Here is a 17,375-nt window from a genome sequence, read left to right as displayed (position 1 = left end):
TTCATGAACGATTCGTTCATTTTGAATGAGTCTTTAATGTGACTCAGAAGGACGAGTCGTCTCAAAGAGTGATTCGTAAATTTTCTACTGAACAGAAAACAAAATCGTGTAGTTCATCTCTCGGCTCTTCCAGTCCGACTCGTGACTCCCGTATACGCTGTGAAGGTGATTAAAGGATCAAAGGAACTAAATGAATCAAATGACTCAAAAAAAGATTCAAAGAACCATCACCAAAATGATCCGATCTTCCCATCGCTACTACATATGCTATTCCACCAGTTATAAATACATTTATAATGCATTATGGACACCATATTCACCTTTTTTATTATTATTATTATTATTATTATTATTATTATTATTATTATTATTATTAATAATATAATGTGCACTTAGGTACTGGAGGAGTCAAAGGGTATGGTGCGCAGCATCCTGAAGTCCATTCTGGAGGAGGTGAACGAAAAGGAGTGCCAGATGCTCAAACAGCTGTGGTGCTCCACCAAGGGCCTGGAGGCACTTTTCACCTACTTACAGAGTAAAGGTTACAACGCCTAAACATCTCGCAATGTCAGTGTGACCGCAGCACCAACGCTGCAAACCAACCCCCCGCCCGCCTAAAGCCCCCTCCATCTGCAGACTCGCCCACCCGGAGCACACCATGATGTCATGTAATTTGTATGAAGTCAATATAAGCCAAGAAATCATGTTCATGCTTATTAATAGAATACTAATTATTTATAATCCTGACTGTATCAGAAAGGGTTCAGGTTTTTTCCCCCCCAGGATGCTTCCAGACCAGCATTCGAAACACTGCTAATTCAGTCATTTAACGAAAATGCCTTTAATGTTGTCGTTCTTTATTTATTCAGAAAAGCCATTCTGCATACAGGAGCAATCAAGGAATTCAATAATCCTGTGTAGATGTACAGTGTAGATAATTGTGGCTGTATTATTTAATTTATTATCACTCTTCTTGTCGAATGGGGTGAATTTTCATACCAAAGGTTCTTGGGATATAAAAAATTAAAATAATTACTATTATTCTTTATAAAAAATAAAAAGAAAGAAAAAAAAACCTTTTAAACGCATTCCTGTCCTACAGCATCGTCCTGGAGAAGTGCAGTAGTTTGTGATGAAGTGTAAATGAACTGACGTTCTCAATGTTTTCGTGTCTCCTTTTAATAGACATCAATTACTTATACATCTGACCACCTGTATGGACACCTGACCATAAAATTTCTGTGCTTTTTGAACATCTCATTCCACATTTAGTTCTCATTGGCTGTTATAGTAAACTCCACTCTTCTGGGAAGATGTTCCACTAGATTTTGTGGAGATTGACAGATATTTAATCAGCTACATGGTGTTAGTAAGCTAGAGCTCTATTGCAGGTCACTCAAGATCTTCCACTCCAACCCATGTCAAACATATCTTCATGGAGAGATCATTCACAGATATCTTCTGCATTGTTCATCCCTGATCCATGAGTCTATGCAAATCCAATTAATTTTTTGTTTAGGTTTTGTTGTATTTTCATTTGTCGTATTTATTCCTATCGCAGATCAACTTTCTGTAGTTTGAAGTTAAAAATTAAGTGACATTTTACGATGACGTTCTGCAAGAAAAAAAAAAAAAGAGGAAATGACTCCGAATTGTAACGTCTGCTGCTGTCCGTCGTTTCGCTCTGCTCCAAACTGTGGGGTTTTTAAACCTACAACTAGTAGATAAGTAGATGTACGTATGGTCAGGTATTATAAAGAGCTCATAGGAAGTAATTTTGAATAATAATAATAATAATAATATAAATTTTTTGAGTGGCCCTCATACAAAAAAAAAATTATAAATTAGGATTTGGTTGCAATTATTGCTTATTGCATTTTTTTTTTTTTATTGTTTGTTTTTTCTGCATCAACGTAAAACCAAGTCCCGGAAAAAATCAACGACTCGTATTTCACGTACTTCCAAAAAGCACACGATCGGATTGATTTTTTTTCCTTTGTTCTTTAATACATACAGCCACACCTCTGAGTAATGTGAAGGGCTGTGATTGGACAGCGTTTGCATTTCAGTGTATAACGACTGCGACGTAGTAGTAAGCGAACACTTTACTTCGTAATCATTATAAAGCAGGTTTAAGTGTGTATTTACTTACTTTTTCAAGCGGAATTGTACATGTAGTGTAAACTCAACAAAATAATGTGAACCACTCGTCATAAAGGTTTTATTTACTACTTTAAATTAATAATACAATAATAAAAGTTTTTCAATTACATTTTTTATGTAATTTACGTGAATTTAGGTGAACTATCAACATTTTCGTGAGTTACTCTCAGTCTGGGTCCAAATGAAAAGTCATGAACTGTCGAGGTCGCGAGTGTCAAGGTCACGAGTATCGATGTTCTGCTGTTTATATATATACAGCGGGGAAAATAAGTTTTTGACACATCAGCATTTTTATCAGTAAGGGGATTTCTAAGTGGGCAATTGACAAAATTTCCACCAGATGTAGCCATCAAGCCAAATATTGAATTCATACAAAGAAATCAGAACATATAAGTATACAAGTTGAGTCATAATAAATAAAGTGAAATGACAGAGGGTTTCTCTCTCAATACTGACAGATTTCAGGTGATCTCCTGACTTTCTATGCCATTTTGCACCTTGTTATCTTCATGTGTTCAATACTTATTCCCTGTGTCATTTCACTTTATTTATTATGACTCAACTTGTATACTTATATGTTCTGATTTCTTTGTATGAATTCAATATTTGGCTTGATGGCTACATCTGGTGGAAATTTTGTGTCAATAGCCCACTTAGAAATCCCCTTACTGATAAAAATGCTGATGTGTCAAAAACGTATTTTCTCCGCTGTATGTATATATAAAACAAAACAATCATAATGATCTTCACTTTAATAAAGTTCTCTTCTGGTATTCTCTTCTCTACTGCTATTCGATTGTATTGAGGAAGTGTTTTGTCAGTGTTTGAAATCTGCAGGACGTAAATCAGACATGCCATGCGTTTTGAGCTGTAGCATTTTGTTTATTTTGTAGATTTGTTAAACTGACACGAACCGATTCAAAGAACAGAGCTGTGGTGCTGCAAGGACGCCAAGATTTCAAGGAATTTGGGCTGAAAAAAGAAAAAAAACATAAATAAACACTAAAATGCGATTTTCTAAATGTTTTAACACTTGTGTTCTGTTTGCTAATCAGCAATGAATGTAATAATGACAGGTTATATTGATATTGAAGCAGCACGTGTGTGTGTGTGTGTGTGTGTGTGTGTGTGTGTGTGTGTGTGTGTGTGTGTGTTCAGGTATAGTGCCCTCCGAAAGTATCGGGACGGCAAGGCCAGGTTGTGTTTTTCTTTTTTATTTTAAATGCTATATACTGAAGTCATTTAGGTTCGAGATCAAATAATCAACATGAGATAATCGATCAGAAGTTCAGCTATGTAGATGTGCTGGAGCTCTTGCTAGCAGACCAAGCAAGTTGGGTGAGCAAAAGTATTGGAGCAGTAGTCGTCAAGTGAACTAACACTTAATTTTTGGTTGCATATCATTTGCATGCGATAACTGCATTCTAACCTGGCAACCGACTGACTGCTTTATTCTTTTTCTGATGCTTTTCCACAGCTTTTTTTCATTATTATTATTATTTGTAGGTTTGTTTTGAATTTTAAATTCTCCCTAAAATGCTGCCCAATAGGTTTAATGTATGGTGATTAACATGTCCAATCTAAAAACTTCTACTGTTTCCCCTTGATAAAGTCCTTCGTTGAGTTGGAAGTGTGTTTTGGGATGTTGTCTTGCTGCATGATGAAGTTCTTTCCAATTTTCTCAGACATGATGCACTTCTCTGTAAAATGGCAAAATTCAATCAATAAAAAATAGTGAGTTTATTCCAGCAGTTATGCCAGCCTAAATCATGACATGGCCTCCACTTTACTTGTCTGATGACTTTTGGATCATGAGCAGATCCTTTCCTTCTTCACACTTTTGTCTTTCCATCATTTTGATTCATCCTGGTTTCAGGAATTTTGTGGCTTATATCTGTGGCTAGATTTGGGTTTTTAGAGGTTTTGGATATGTGTATAGGTTCTGTAGGTTTTACATACATATATGTGAGATCCTAAAAACCAGGACTTTCTCCATGAAAAGACATTCAGAGCTACTGACTGATTAAACAAACAGGACACATCTAGAAACAACAGGAAACACCTGCCGGTCACATGTTCCAATATTTTTGGTTATTTGAAATGTGGAAGTGGTGTAGAAGATAAACGTTAAAGATTTGCATCTCATATTTTTCATGTTCTGGACAGAAAAAATGCGGAACATTCCAACGCTTCATACGCTTCATTTAATGCGTTTCATACAAAGCGAATACAAGGGTTGGCTTTTTTTTCAGTCTCTATATTCCTGATGTGTTAATGAATGAATGAGATTACAAGGACATTTTTAGCTTCATACACCCCTCATCCAGCATTTTTCTTGTTGTCCATTTATTTAAAGTATATCCAGTGTGAAACCAAACCAAATACCAGACACTGATTTCTTTAAATCCACTAATATGTGTGGGAAAAAAAATTTAATTTACAATTTTTTATGAAAAAATCCTCACCACATTCAACCAGCGATAACTGCGACTAGGACACAGGGTTAATGACGCTCAATACTTCACATATCAAGACTCAATAACATGATTTCATCCTGTACCACTCGATCGTCTCCTGAAAGTGCGTTCGGAAATGACACATCCTGCTCCTGATCCTCTTTTCATTCACTAAACTCAATAAAGCCTCATTTCTTTTTATTTCTGTTGGGCGGAGAAGCAGACTCGTAATTACAACTTCATCCCGGTTCTTTTCAGCCTTTTGTGATTTGTGTTTCTGTCAGGAAACGATGAATTAAATCCTTATTGATGCAGTGAATGAAACGGATCGGTGACGGAGGAGACGTGGCGCTGGAAAGCAGATGTTATTCTGTATGTGTAACGTATATATGAATCTATTGTAAAAAGGGACTGTTTTTAACAAAATACCACAGATTCTTGATTATTTTTGTAAATAAACACTGAATAATATATTAAAAATATATATATACGTGTTTCAGAGAGAGCTGTCGTGTTTCGTGGACGTTAATGCAGATGTGGCTGATAAATTTGCATGCTTATTTGCATATATATTTATGACGTCATTCTGCTCGGCATTTGTACATGCTTTATTGTAATTGTGCCTGCACGGGATTGTAGATAAATCCTGCTTGTTATTCAGATCTTTATACTTTCTGATGTTTGTCTGTTTATTCATGACTTTAGGAATCTTGCTGCTTTTTATTGACAAACGCAGAAAGAAATCCTGTGCAACGGCACGGCTATTATATATACACACACTTTCAGGGTTTTTTTTGTTTGTTTGTTTGTTTTGCTGAGGTAATTTATCATTGTACATTGACAACGTACAGTCCAATTAGTACCATTGTGTGCAAAAGTTTTGGCACCCTATGTCAATCATGCCCTGTTCATTTTCTACCTGATAAGAAAGTCTACAGGAAGCTGCATATATAATTGGTCATCCATTTTTTTCCAGACAGGCTGGAATGAATGTCCGAGTGGAAATAAAGTGATTTAATTGGTTATTTAATTTTTTTTAATTGCCACTTAGAAACTAAAGAATAAATGTGCAGTATGATTTGGGGTGCACAAACTTATAGATACAAAGGTTTTACCCATTTGGAGAAAAAAAAAAAAGATTGCATACAATATAAATGCTCCACTGTGTAATATTTTAATATTTACTTTATAATACTGAATTATTTTCCTTTCAAAAACTGTGATGAATTTGCTGTAAAGTATTTTTTCCCCCCCCCATTTTCTGAATTTTGTATCTGAAATAATTACATCCTGTTTACCAAAATACAGATCGTACTTCAGGAACAAGTTTTAGTTCATCATCAAATTTTAATAATATAATAAATTGTAATTTTTATCAATTGTATATATAATTAATATCACGTATTTTATCATAGTGTATGTAAAACAAAATAGGTCATGCTGTTAGAGGAAATTGAGGAAATGTGATTTTTCTATAACAGCATATCCTGAGGAGATTTATTCTTCTTCTACCAAAAACGTTACGCTTTTTAACCGTTTGGTTACAACCGTGAAACCTGTTCTCACTCCTACAGATCGCTGACACTGAAGACTCCTTCCGTAAATAATAAACAATACAAATACGAGTCGCTGCGAATGAGTTACTATAGAAACGTATCGGAATAAACCCGTGTTTCGAATAATTGAGCTGCTGTTATAAAAATCTATTCGACCAATCAGGATTGAGAATTCGACAAAGCTGTGGAATATTATACAAAGGTATATATATATATATATATATATATATATATATATATATATATATATATATATATATATATATATATATATATGTATAACTTTACTAATATATATATATATATTCAGTATATGTAGAAAAGTTTGTGGACACCTGACCATAAGATTGCTATGTGCTTCTTCTAGAGCATCCCATACGACATTTAGACTCCATTTGCAGCTCTTCTGTTAAGATGTTCCACTAGTTTTTGGACCATTCAGCATTCAAATTCATCTCAAAGGTGTTCAATAGGTCTATCAGAGCTCTATAGCAGGAGATCTTCCACTCCAACCCATGAAAAACCACATCTTCATAAAGCTGGCTTTATGCACAGGGGTATTGTCATGCTGGACCAGGGTTTGGTTTCCTGGTTCAAGACGACATCATACAATTGTTTGCTGGATAAGTCAGGTGTCCCAATACTTTTGTCTATATAAATGTATATCATACAGAACAAAGCAATGTTTTTTTTAAATGTCACCGGTTATCATTTATTATTAATCCTTGGGATCGAGGTTGCCATGTATAACTTTACTTGTCCTTCACTGTATTAAACGATGAATATTTCCGGGTGCCTTAGAAGTCGTCATTCCAGTGTGTGTCAGTAGGAAACTGTGTCTTCGTTCTGTCCTGAGAAGAACGCTATCTAATAAACGTCACGATTCATGCATTTTGTGTATTTCGGCTGTATTTCTTTCATTTTGGGATTGAAGCCACGTTCTATATATTTAATTCAATACTACTCAAAGCTTTAGTACATTTACAGCTGCATAATAATCAGAATGATCATTTCATTCCCATCTAAATGAATTTAACGTCTTCTACGTTCCACGATGGATCAGCGTCCTGTGCAGAACGTCAGCCTTCCAGAAAAAAAAAGTCCTGAATAATATTTCACATCTTTTAATTTTTTTTTGCAGAAAATCTCAGGGTTGAGCTTTAGGTCCGTCTCTGATCCGCTGTCTCATCTCTTCTGCATGAGCTTTGCTGCGTTCTCGCTTCACCTGATACTGAGAAAGAGAAATGACAACCAAACCTAAAAAAGTTCTGAGATTTCGGGGGTTTTATTCCCAACAATTATTTATTCGCCAGTGCACGAGATCAAAGAGGGACGAATCCTTTGTAGCTTTTTTTAAAAGCGTGTCTCACCTCCTTCTTCAGACACTCCCTCATCAAACGGTCCACATCGTTACACGTCCCGAAGAAGCGCAGGACGTTGTGCTGAAGACACGTTTCACAATAACGATCAGTCGTAAAGGAAATGCAACTCATTTAGATCACGAATGGAGAAAAGAGAGAGAGAAATTATCAAATACAGAAAATAAATTGTGTCATGTCAATCGTTCCAAAACCCGAAAAAAAAAAACAAGACCCCACGATGTCTTCAATACAATAAATCGTTCAATTGTTCAACGTTTGTAATCCGTTATTAATAAATGTACTCATATTAATTTAAGATTTTTACTGTTATTAATACATTTGTTCATAATAATAATCGATGTACCTGATGGTTGATGTTGATGTGTTCGATAGAAGGTGGAATTTAGTTATAATCGATGGTCAAAGTGTGGAAACACCGAGCTGAAACACTTTGATGTGACTCTTGTAAAACTCATCTAAGATGTTCTTCACTGGTTTTCTTTATGATGCAGTTCATCTCAGAGCAGTTCAGTAGGATTTAGGATGCAGTGACTGGGCAGGTCATCATGATAGATATCACTCCAGACGTCTCTAAATAAGACTTAAAGAACTCAGACGTGAGCTTCGGCTCATCGTCTTGTCGTACGGTGAAGTCGCTTCCAATGAGCCGCAGTCCAGACCGAACTGCATGACGTTGAAGTGTGGAATTAGAACCATGTTGGAACAAACAGTGGAATCCCTGGCCATCTTTAAGTGGGGGAGTCTGATCACATCTTCTCTCCTGTTCTCCATCTTACACAAGTTCTTCTGGTGGAGACTCAAATGTTTCATTTGGACTCCACAGATGTTTCTTCAACTCATTCACTTTCCATTTCTTGTGTTTTTTTTGTCTATAAACTATTAAACACTCGGTGTTCCCAAACTTTTGATAGTAGCTGCAGCATGACACGTTACAGCACCAGCAGTAAAAACTTATTTTATATCCATGGGGACAAATATACACTAGTATTCCAAAATATTCCAAGTTGGAAACTTACTAGGAATTTATGAGAATTTACGGGAGTTTATAAGAATCTGTTTGAAATTTTGGGAAATTTATATAAACTATATGATGTACACACATAAATATAAACATTTTGTTTGGTCATAAGTGCAAATAGGGGGCGTGGCCTCATTAACCCTGCAGTAAGTGTGCTGTGTGCATGTGATTGGTGAATGTTTAGGGTAGAAATTCACCTGAAATTTCATTAAATCAGGTTGTTTTAAGCAAAATTATCCGGCAATTTATCCCACGTTTAACTTCCCTGTTATTGGCCCACCTGCAATTTTGCAAACTCTCAGTTTATTCCCATTAATTCACATGAAATGTTTCCAGTCTTAAAAATTCCCTGAATTTTGCACCGCAAGCTGTGAGCTAAACGAGGTTTTATCTGTACGAACGTATTTCTCGGAAACATTTGCGAGACGGTTTTATTTAAAGATTCCACACATGTGAAGGCATCAGCTCTTTAAAAAAAAAAGAATATGTATAAAAGATAAATAGCAGATAAAAAGGTGATGTGAGGATGTTGTTGTTGTTTTTTCTGACCTCTTTGTGACACTGTTTGAGCAGCGAAATCAGTTCATTGCATTCAGCAGTGTGTAAATGCGGCGACAGGTCCGGGTGCATCCTGAGATCATGAAGTACCTGGAGATACGGGAGAAAACAAGCATGACATCATGACCTTTACATCCAACACCATCTTTATTAGAGAGAGAAGCCTGAGTGGCCAAAGACTTGCAAACAAAACATCGTATATGATCGTGAGGAGCGGAAAAGGAGGTGCCTCAGTGATCAGTTCACACTCATATATCCTTGGTGAACATCTCATATTCCCTTTTTACACATTATAACGAGCTCCAATCTTCTGGGAAAGCTTTTAGGGTGTAACTGTGAGGATTTGTGTTTATTCATCTCCATGAGAATTACTGAGAGTCAGATCAGATGTTGGTGTTGAGATGTTTAGGCAGCTCCAGTTCTTTCTGAAGGTGTTCAATGGAACTGATGAGGATGTCAGGGCTTTGTTTAGGACACTCAGGTTCTTCAGTTCCAAACTTCTCCAACACCAACACCCATGTCTTTGGGTTTGTGCACAGGAGCATCGTCATGTTGCGTTGTTTAGCTACAGAGACATTTTTTTTTACAATTGTCTATTTCCAGGTTTGGGTCTGTTGTTGCTTGTCAGACTGTAGGAACATCTCCTGCTAAACAAATCTCTAAGCATACACTGTACGACCAAAAGTATGACTTTTCCATCCAGATGTGCTTCTTTTCCAAACTGCTACCAGAAAGTTGTGAACACAATTTCTACAAGACGTCTTAAATTCCCACTTGAACTACTGGACCCAAATTTATTCCAGCTCCATTAAGATCTACCTGACTTTACATAAACCCCTGTAGCTGTAAGAATCTCCACAAAATCTAGTGGAACATCTTCCCAGAAGAGTGGAGGTTGTTCTAACAGGAAATGCATGAGGACTAAATGTGGGTGTGATGTTCAAAAAAAGAAGCGCATATCAATCTAATGGTCGGGTTTCCACAAACCTTTGCTGATAATTTTGTACACTTTGAATCCCTAATTAAGCAGATTAATCACCTAAAAGCCAATTAAATCATTCAATCAAATCCAATAACAAGGTGAAGGGCAAAAGCCTGAGGTTAACATTATTTGACCTCGAGTCGTGTATGCATTAAAAGAAGTCGAGTAATAATAATAATAATAATAATAATAATAATAATAATAATAATAATAATAGATAGGTAGATAAAGATGCTGATTAAATTAAGCATATTTACAATAACAGCAGCGTGCACACATAGAAGTAGTTCACAATCGGAGGTTATGCTTTTCTTTTTAAGGAACATGCAATTATAATAACCACAAACCTGTATTTGTTTTCCGTGGGATAGTTAATGTTGTTTTTATTTTATTTTATTTTTAAAAATACATTAAACTTCCGCTCTTCGTCCTGATATCCACCATGCTCGAGAGCGTGCATTCCATTTATGGCCGATAGATGGCAGCACTATAATAAAAATATATATATTTATATATACGCACACAGAGTAATTTAATTTCAAAATTTATGAAATATTGTTTAAAATGTACAACATATAATAAAAGCACTTATTATTTAAAAAAAAAAAACACTGGGTTGTTATTGCATGGGGATTTAACTTTTGTGCTTTCTTTTACTTTTAAAGTAAACAGACTTTTATTTTTTAAATAAAAAAAAGCAGTTCCGGGACTTTTATATTTAGATCCGGTTTTGAAGCAGGATGTGGCGTACACGGAAGTACACGCCCGATCTTACTCTTCCTGTGTTTTTCCCGCTGACCGGAGATCAGTTTTTGTGCTTCACCCAACGCGGTTGACGTCACCATCAGGGTTTCACGAGCTGGTCTCAGATCAGTAGGAAAATCCCAACGCTGTTTGCTGGACTTGGCGGTTTATTTTGATTGTGTTCGGAGTGAATATATAGCTCAAACACGTTTTAACAGATTTTCTTCACTATTTTTTTATTCAAAAGCCCAATTTCGGTCCAAAACAATGGATGAACAATCGCGAGTTATTTTACAGCGGATTTTAAGGAAACTCCCCGGGAAAAAGACCCAGAGCACACTGAGAGTCTGGGGCTGTTTATCAGCTGAGCAGCTCCAGGATCTGGACTACACTCAACCAAAATGGCTTCTTTTAGAGAATATCATCTCTAAATGTGAGGTATGGACACAAATATATAATCTAATACACACACACACACACACAAACACACACACACACACACACTTGTAGGTTTTATAACGTAATAATGCCTTATCTCACAATACAGGGGCTGCTCGATATATCGGTATTGTATCGACGATTAAACAGTGTTAAAAAATGATTTTATGTTTTTGGAGACACATGCATGTTTCTTTAGTTTTTTTGCAACAAAATCACACAATGTCTTGTGAGGACATGGTTTGGGAAACACTGTGTAGTTAAGACACTGATGGTGAGGACACAGTTTGGGGGAACAGTGTAGTGAGGACTCTGATGAGGGGGACACTGATGGTGAGGACACAGTTTGGGGGAACAGTGTAGTGAGGACTCTGATGAGGGGGACACTGATGGTGAGGACACAGTTTGGGGGAACAGTGTAGTGAGGACTCTGATGAGGGGGACACTGATGGTGAGGACCAGTTTGGGGGAACAGTGTAGTGAGGACTCTGATGAGGGGGACACTAATGGTGAGGACACAGTTTGGGGGAACAGTGTAGTGAGGACTCTGATGAGGGGGACACTGATGGTGAGGACACAGTTTGGGGGAACAGTGTAGTGAGGACTCTGATGAGATGAGACACTGATGGTGAGGACACAGTTTGGGGGAACAGTGTAGTGAGGACTCTGATGAGGGGGACACTGATGATGAGGACACAGTTTGGGGGGGGCACTGATGATGAGGACACGGTTTGGGGTAGACACTCTTTTGTGAGGGCATGGTTTGGGGGACACTGATGGTGAGGACACAGTTTGGGGGAACACTGTACTGAGGACTCTGATGGGGAGGACACACTGTTGGTGAGGACATGGTTTGGGGGACACTGTAGTGAGGACTCTGATGGGGGCACTGATGGTGAAGACATAGATTGGGGGGGACACTGTATAGTAAGTACATGTTTTGGGAGGGACACTGTTGTGAGGACATGGTTTGGGGGACACTGATGGTGAGGACACAGTTTGGGGAAACACTAGTGAAGACTCTGATGGGGAGGACACGGTTTGGGGGGACACTGTGTAGTAAGTACATGTTTTGGGGGGACACTGTTTAGTGGGGACACCGGTTGTAGAAACACTGATTAGATACTGTAGGTGGGAGATGAAATAATTGTGGACTAATACGTGTCTTTCAGGAAAGCAGGCTGCGTTTAAAAGACGTGACGAAGCTGGAAATGGTCTGTAAGTGACATTGTTCTTATCAGCGATATTCTGAAGACATTTTGGAAGGTTCATGTAGAGTTTTTCTGTCCTCACCTTCATCCTAAAGGACCTCCATGACTGTGACGCAATCCAACATTTCAGATTTATTCATTTATTTATTTAACCGTGCATTGGTGGTTTTAATCGTGTTTTTTTTACATTTCGTTCGCGTGTTCGTGATTTCAGTCCCCTGTGTGTGATCCGTGTGTCTCTTGCACTAGATCACGTAGAGAACCCGAATCAAGGAACATGGCACGCCTATAAACTCGCCGAGGCGGAAGGTAAGTCTTAAAACTCTTCAAATAAGACGAACTTGAATTAAAGTCAGATTCAAATCAAGTCCATGAACTTAGAGAGTGTGTGGGGTTTTTATCTCTTCACAGATGAAGCCCTTTCAGTGGATTTCATCCAGTTTAAGGAGATGTTTATATCTCACTTGGAGGAAGTCGTCCAACACGTAAAAGCACATTTTTTTATCTTTTCAGTGCAGTTTTGTGTAAAAGACACACACACACACACACACACACACACACACACACACAAAACTCCTCCTTCCTCCATAATTATGTACATCACAGTGTAGAATAGTTGCACTTGGCTCCGCCCACAAAACACCATAAAAGGAGAAAAAACCCTGAAATGACAAGTAAACCACTGCTTGTTTATTTATATATTTGTTAATAATTGTATTTATTTATTTTAACCACCGAAAGCCAAAAGTGTCCCAGCGACTGTCTATATGACCAAAAGTTTGTGGACACCTGTGGAAATCCCATTCCACATTAACTCCCCATTTGCTGTTATAATAAGCCTCCACTCTACTCCAATCTTCCACTAGATCTTGTGTAGACGTGCTTCTACAGCTACAAGGGTGTTAGTAAAGTCAGGTAGTGATGAAGGGGAGGAGGTCTGGGGTGCAGTCAGGGTTCACATTCATCCCAAAGGTCTATAGCAGATCTTCCACTCCAACCCATGTAAAGCAGATCTTCACAGAGCTGGCTTTGTGCATCATCCTACTGGAACAGGTTTGGGTCTCCTAGTTCATGTGAAGGGACAATTTCATGCTCCTGCAATTTTTTTATGAGAGTTCATTATTTATTTATTTGTTTTGTGAATCGTCAAATATGTGAATGCAGTTTTTTATGAATGAAATGTAGTTTTTTTGTTTCTATTATTAATTACAATTATACATTTTTTGTCACATTCGAAATCATCAAATTTACAATATAGTGCATCATTGTACTCCTGATTGCTGATTACGGGATCTGCTCAGGATCTGCTCAGGATCTGCTCAGGATCTTCTCAGGATCTTCTCAAGATCTGCTCAGGTTCTTACCCACCAGCCTTTTCTCCTTCAGGTCTCCATTAGGATGAAGAAGCAGGAGGACGACGCTGTGTGGATCCGGATCGCTTGGGGTGATAATTTCACCAAACCCAACCACCTGAAGCCGACATACGCGGTTCATTACCTTCAGACTCCCTACGTGTTCATCCTCAATCTCGCCTCTAAACACAAGCCTTTTCTATATCAGGTCTCTTCTTTCTTTTCAACATTTGCATTTTATTTTTATTATTTGTCCATAGCATTTCAAGTGTTCTTACTGATCTTTCTCTCAGGCTTTGGTCTTGTCCACCCGACACGCAGCGATAAACGAAGCTCACCTCACAGGTAGAAGTCTCACCGCCCTGCGAGACCTTCTCATGAAGCAGTATCAGCAGGTAACCTACTGAAAATATTCACCAAAATCTTAAAAAAAATAAAAAATATTTTTATTAAAAATAAACTAAAATATATTTCTAATATATAATGCACATTTTTATTTTCCATTTAATATATTCCTATTATTATAGTAGTATTGTAGAATTTCTATGTTTAAATTCTATGTAATTTTCTTTTCTTTAAAATTTAAATTACAAAGAAAATTCAACTTTTCCAGAGGATTTCCAATATAAATATAAATGTAGGAAAATGTATATAAATATAAAAGTTTAAATACTTTACAAATCTATTTATAGTTACACTGTTATTTATGTCTGCTTATTTATTTATAAAATAATCAGTTTCTTATTAAAGAATGAGGAGAATTAAATCATTAATTAATATTTATTTTTAAAACATACAAAAAAAAAAAAATTTAGATTCCATGCAAAACAACTTCTACATCATCTGCTTCCAAATAAAGTCTGTGGTTATTAATAGAATGATATTATATTATAAAACTCAATCACACACAGAGATGATCTTATCAAAATCATGAACTTTTTCTTTTCCCTGCAGGTTTTCCCAAACCAGGACAGGACCTTGAAGGAAAGAAACATCCCTCCATCACGTGTGTGCTTTTTGTTTATTTATTTATTTATTTATTTATTTTCTCTCTATGTTTATTAAACCTCAGGATTATATTGGCGTATTTATTTATTTTACCACGTCTTTATTTCTGTCTGCAGACCCCAATATTGATAAAGAGCATGCCGAGGTAGCTGAGAGAACCCGTCAGATGGCCTGCGAGGCTTTCGGTGACGGGGCGGTGCCTAAACTGGAAACCGCTGTTTACAAGGTGAGTAAGAAACACAAGCCGGAGACACAGTTATCAGGATAAAAGTCGAAGAAGCAAAGTCCTGAACTTCTCAACACCACTGAACACTTTCGGAAAGAACTGGAGCTTCTTAATCATCCCAACATCAGCTGGTGATCTCACTAATGTTTATAATGTTAATGGGCTTTTTTTTATTTATTCCTCTATCAAAAATCCCTTTGGAATGGATTTCCAAGGTACCTTTATTATTGTTTAATAAATGCTCCTTAAAGCATTTATAGCTGTTTGACAAACTATGGGCCCTCTAGATAACGGCATATTTTGAAACTTTAATATCCCTCGGTTATCAATAGAGTTCGTGGCACCGATGATTGATTGCTGGAACGATCAGCTATCAGCAAAAATCCATACCGATAGTTTTTCCGGCGTCCGGTCCGCTGTCGTTACGAGAGCGGCCTCTAGAGGCGAATCACTGACTGCATGCTGCACGGGGAGTGCGATGTTATATTTATTATTAACAAATCTTTAATTAAATTTGTTTATTAATATACTTATTTAAATGTATTTTTAAAACATTAATTAAGTTTTTTATTCTTTTTACATGGAGTGTTATGTTTGTTTTATATCCAGTATCCATTTAAAAAAAACGGTTGATCTCTCATTTATCGTTGAGTACAACCTCGCTATTGGTCCTGAAATGACCTCTGCTCTCTTCAGCTCGAAACCAGGTACCGAGGCGGCAGCAGCGACGCACCCGGCGACCGAGACGAGCTCTTCAGGGGCGTGGTCAAATTCTCCAGCCCCAACCTCCTGGAGTCTCTCCGGCACTGCGTGTCCACTGGTGAGCGACTGGTTCATTTAAACCCTTTCAAATGACGTGCCGTTACAGGAACATAACATATAAAGCCCTGACCTTGGAGAGACTCCTTCTATAAATCATGCTATATAAATGCAGAACATGGACAAAAGTATTGGAACACCTGACTTTTCCACACCCGGGGCACAAGGCCAGCTCCATTAAGATCTGCTTTTCGTGGGGTGGATGGATGCTGAAGATCTTCTGCTGTAGAGCTCCAACCCTATTCGTGTGGTCCGATCAAACAGACGAGCTCCTGTAGCTCAAACTGCTGAAGAAGTTCATGCTGTTGATGCTCGACAGGTCACAACTGTTTTAGCAGTGAAACGGTGATCAACAAAATATTAGGCAGGTGGTCAAAATGTTATACCTGATCTGTATATTTAATATAGAAAAAATACTATTGCGTCTTTATAGACAATTGTGTTATTGCGCTGAATGACCACTAGGTGGTGTGAGAGAACCAGTATGACTGCAGTGTTTTTGCTATAATGGTTTTGGGTAATTATTGAGTTTCTGTAACGACATGGCCTGCAAAATAGGTGAAATTAGTCCTCAAAGAATCCATGGGTTATAATTAGTAATATTACACATGTTAAATTTGGTGCGAAAGTTTGTGGACGCCTGAGCATAAGATCGGTATGTGCTTCTTTTTGAACATCCGATTCCACGTTTAGTTCCCATCCATTTGCTGTCATAATAACCTCCACTCTTCTGGGAAGATGTTCCACGAGATTTTGTGGATATTTGTAAAGATTAATTCAGCCACAAGGCTGTTAGTAAAGTCAGGGACTGATGTGGGCGAGGTGTTCAATAGGGTTTATATCTCTATAGCAGGAGATCTTCCACATACATCCAACCCGTGTAAATCATATCTTCATGGAGCGACAGGTTCAGGTCTCCTAGTTCAAGTGAAAGAAAAATCTAATGCGACTGCATCCAAAGATTGTAGTAACAGTTGAAGAGCCACTTATGGCTTGAAAGGTCGGGTGTCTCGATACTTTACGTCTGTATTGGTTTGGATTGTCGTGGAAACGCTTTTTTCCGGATGCAATAACAGCTGGAATTCTGATTATGAATCTAACGTGTGTCCTGGTGCGTGTTTGACAGGCATGTCTGAAAGCCCCGTCACTCCACTCTTATCCTCCATCACACAAAAAGGAAGAAACTACTTCGTGATCGCAGAGAAAGTTCCAGGAGCCGCGAGCCAGACGCCTGCACACACGACTTAACATGATTCATACCCAAACGCTCTTCATGGTTTTGATGCGTATGCTGTTGTTTTTTTTTTTTGTTGTTTTTTTACACTTTAAACCCTGTTCAAATGTAATAATTTTAAAAAGTTTTAAATAAAGGTTTTAAGTGTTCTGTAATGAAATGACTGAATTTCTATCTTCTACACCGCTCCTTACAGATCTGCACGGAGATCAAGTATGGAACTGGAGC

At 37.5% G+C, this 17,375-nt stretch overlaps 3 protein-coding genes across 3 annotated transcripts in view; 2 read left to right on the top strand and 1 right to left on the bottom strand.

The window, feature by feature from the left end:
- LOC310732456 (chromodomain Y-like protein 2) overlaps nucleotides 1–5,945 on the top strand; it is a 48,183-nt gene extending 42,238 nt beyond the window's left edge. Inside the window, exons 7-9 of the mRNA XM_083553042.1 lie at nucleotides 397–2,092; nucleotides 3,322–4,360; nucleotides 4,529–5,945. Of these exons, the coding sequence (XP_083409168.1) occupies nucleotides 397–555 (159 nt within the window). The 3' untranslated portion in view covers nucleotides 556–2,092; nucleotides 3,322–4,360; nucleotides 4,529–5,945. The remainder of the gene's footprint in view (nucleotides 1–396; nucleotides 2,093–3,321; nucleotides 4,361–4,528) is intronic.
- Nucleotides 5,946–7,283: 1,338 nt separating this feature from the next.
- On the bottom strand, nucleotides 7,284–10,593 carry cmc2 (C-x(9)-C motif containing 2). Its single transcript, XM_083553205.1, has 4 exons — nucleotides 10,463–10,593; nucleotides 9,125–9,223; nucleotides 7,546–7,617; nucleotides 7,284–7,406 (listed from the first exon to the last, which is right to left on the bottom strand). Exons 2-4 carry the CDS (start codon nucleotides 9,203–9,205, stop codon nucleotides 7,323–7,325), a joined length of 237 nt encoding a protein of 78 aa, XP_083409331.1. The 5' UTR covers nucleotides 9,206–9,223; nucleotides 10,463–10,593; the 3' UTR covers nucleotides 7,284–7,322.
- Nucleotides 10,594–10,859: 266 nt separating this feature from the next.
- cenpn (centromere protein N) lies at nucleotides 10,860–17,299 on the top strand. The gene is made up of 10 exons (XM_083553120.1): nucleotides 10,860–11,297; nucleotides 12,470–12,515; nucleotides 12,758–12,817; nucleotides 12,920–12,993; nucleotides 13,895–14,068; nucleotides 14,154–14,255; nucleotides 14,815–14,866; nucleotides 14,985–15,094; nucleotides 15,791–15,914; nucleotides 17,040–17,299. The coding sequence occupies exons 1-10, from the start codon at nucleotides 11,127–11,129 to the stop codon at nucleotides 17,159–17,161; spliced, it is 1,035 nt and encodes a 344-aa protein (XP_083409246.1). The 5' UTR covers nucleotides 10,860–11,126; the 3' UTR covers nucleotides 17,162–17,299.
- The last annotated feature ends 76 nt before the right edge of the window (nucleotides 17,300–17,375 follow it).

The sequence above is a fragment of the Silurus aristotelis genome, assembly GCF_946808225.1.
Source record: "Silurus aristotelis genome assembly, chromosome: 10".
NCBI classification, from domain to species: Eukaryota; Metazoa; Chordata; class Actinopteri; order Siluriformes; family Siluridae; genus Silurus; species Silurus aristotelis.
Note: the sequence above shows the minus strand (reverse complement) of the source record. Positions and strands in the feature narration are given on the sequence as shown.

What these genes read in the sequence shown, in the direction of transcription:
- cenpn (XM_083553120.1), top strand. Translation starts at nt 11,127, where the DNA reads ATGGATGAACAATCGCGAGTTATTTTACAGCGGATTTTAAGGAAACTC. An exon ending in ACAAGCCTTTTCTATATCAG is followed by an intron (nt 14,069 to 14,153) that starts GTCTCTTCTTTC and finishes TCTTTCTCTCAG; the next exon opens with GCTTTGGTCTTGTCCACCCG. An exon ending in TCATGAAGCAGTATCAGCAG is followed by an intron (nt 14,256 to 14,814) that starts GTAACCTACTGA and finishes TTTTCCCTGCAG; the next exon opens with GTTTTCCCAAACCAGGACAG.
- cmc2 (XM_083553205.1), bottom strand. Translation starts at nt 9,205, where the DNA reads ATGCACCCGGACCTGTCGCCGCATTTACACACTGCTGAATGCAATGAA. An exon ending in TCAAACAGTGTCACAAAGAG is followed by an intron (nt 7,618 to 9,124) that starts GTCAGAAAAAAC and finishes ACGTGTCTTCAG; the next exon opens with CACAACGTCCTGCGCTTCTT. An exon ending in GGGAGTGTCTGAAGAAGGAG is followed by an intron (nt 7,407 to 7,545) that starts GTGAGACACGCT and finishes TCTCTTTCTCAG; the next exon opens with TATCAGGTGAAGCGAGAACG.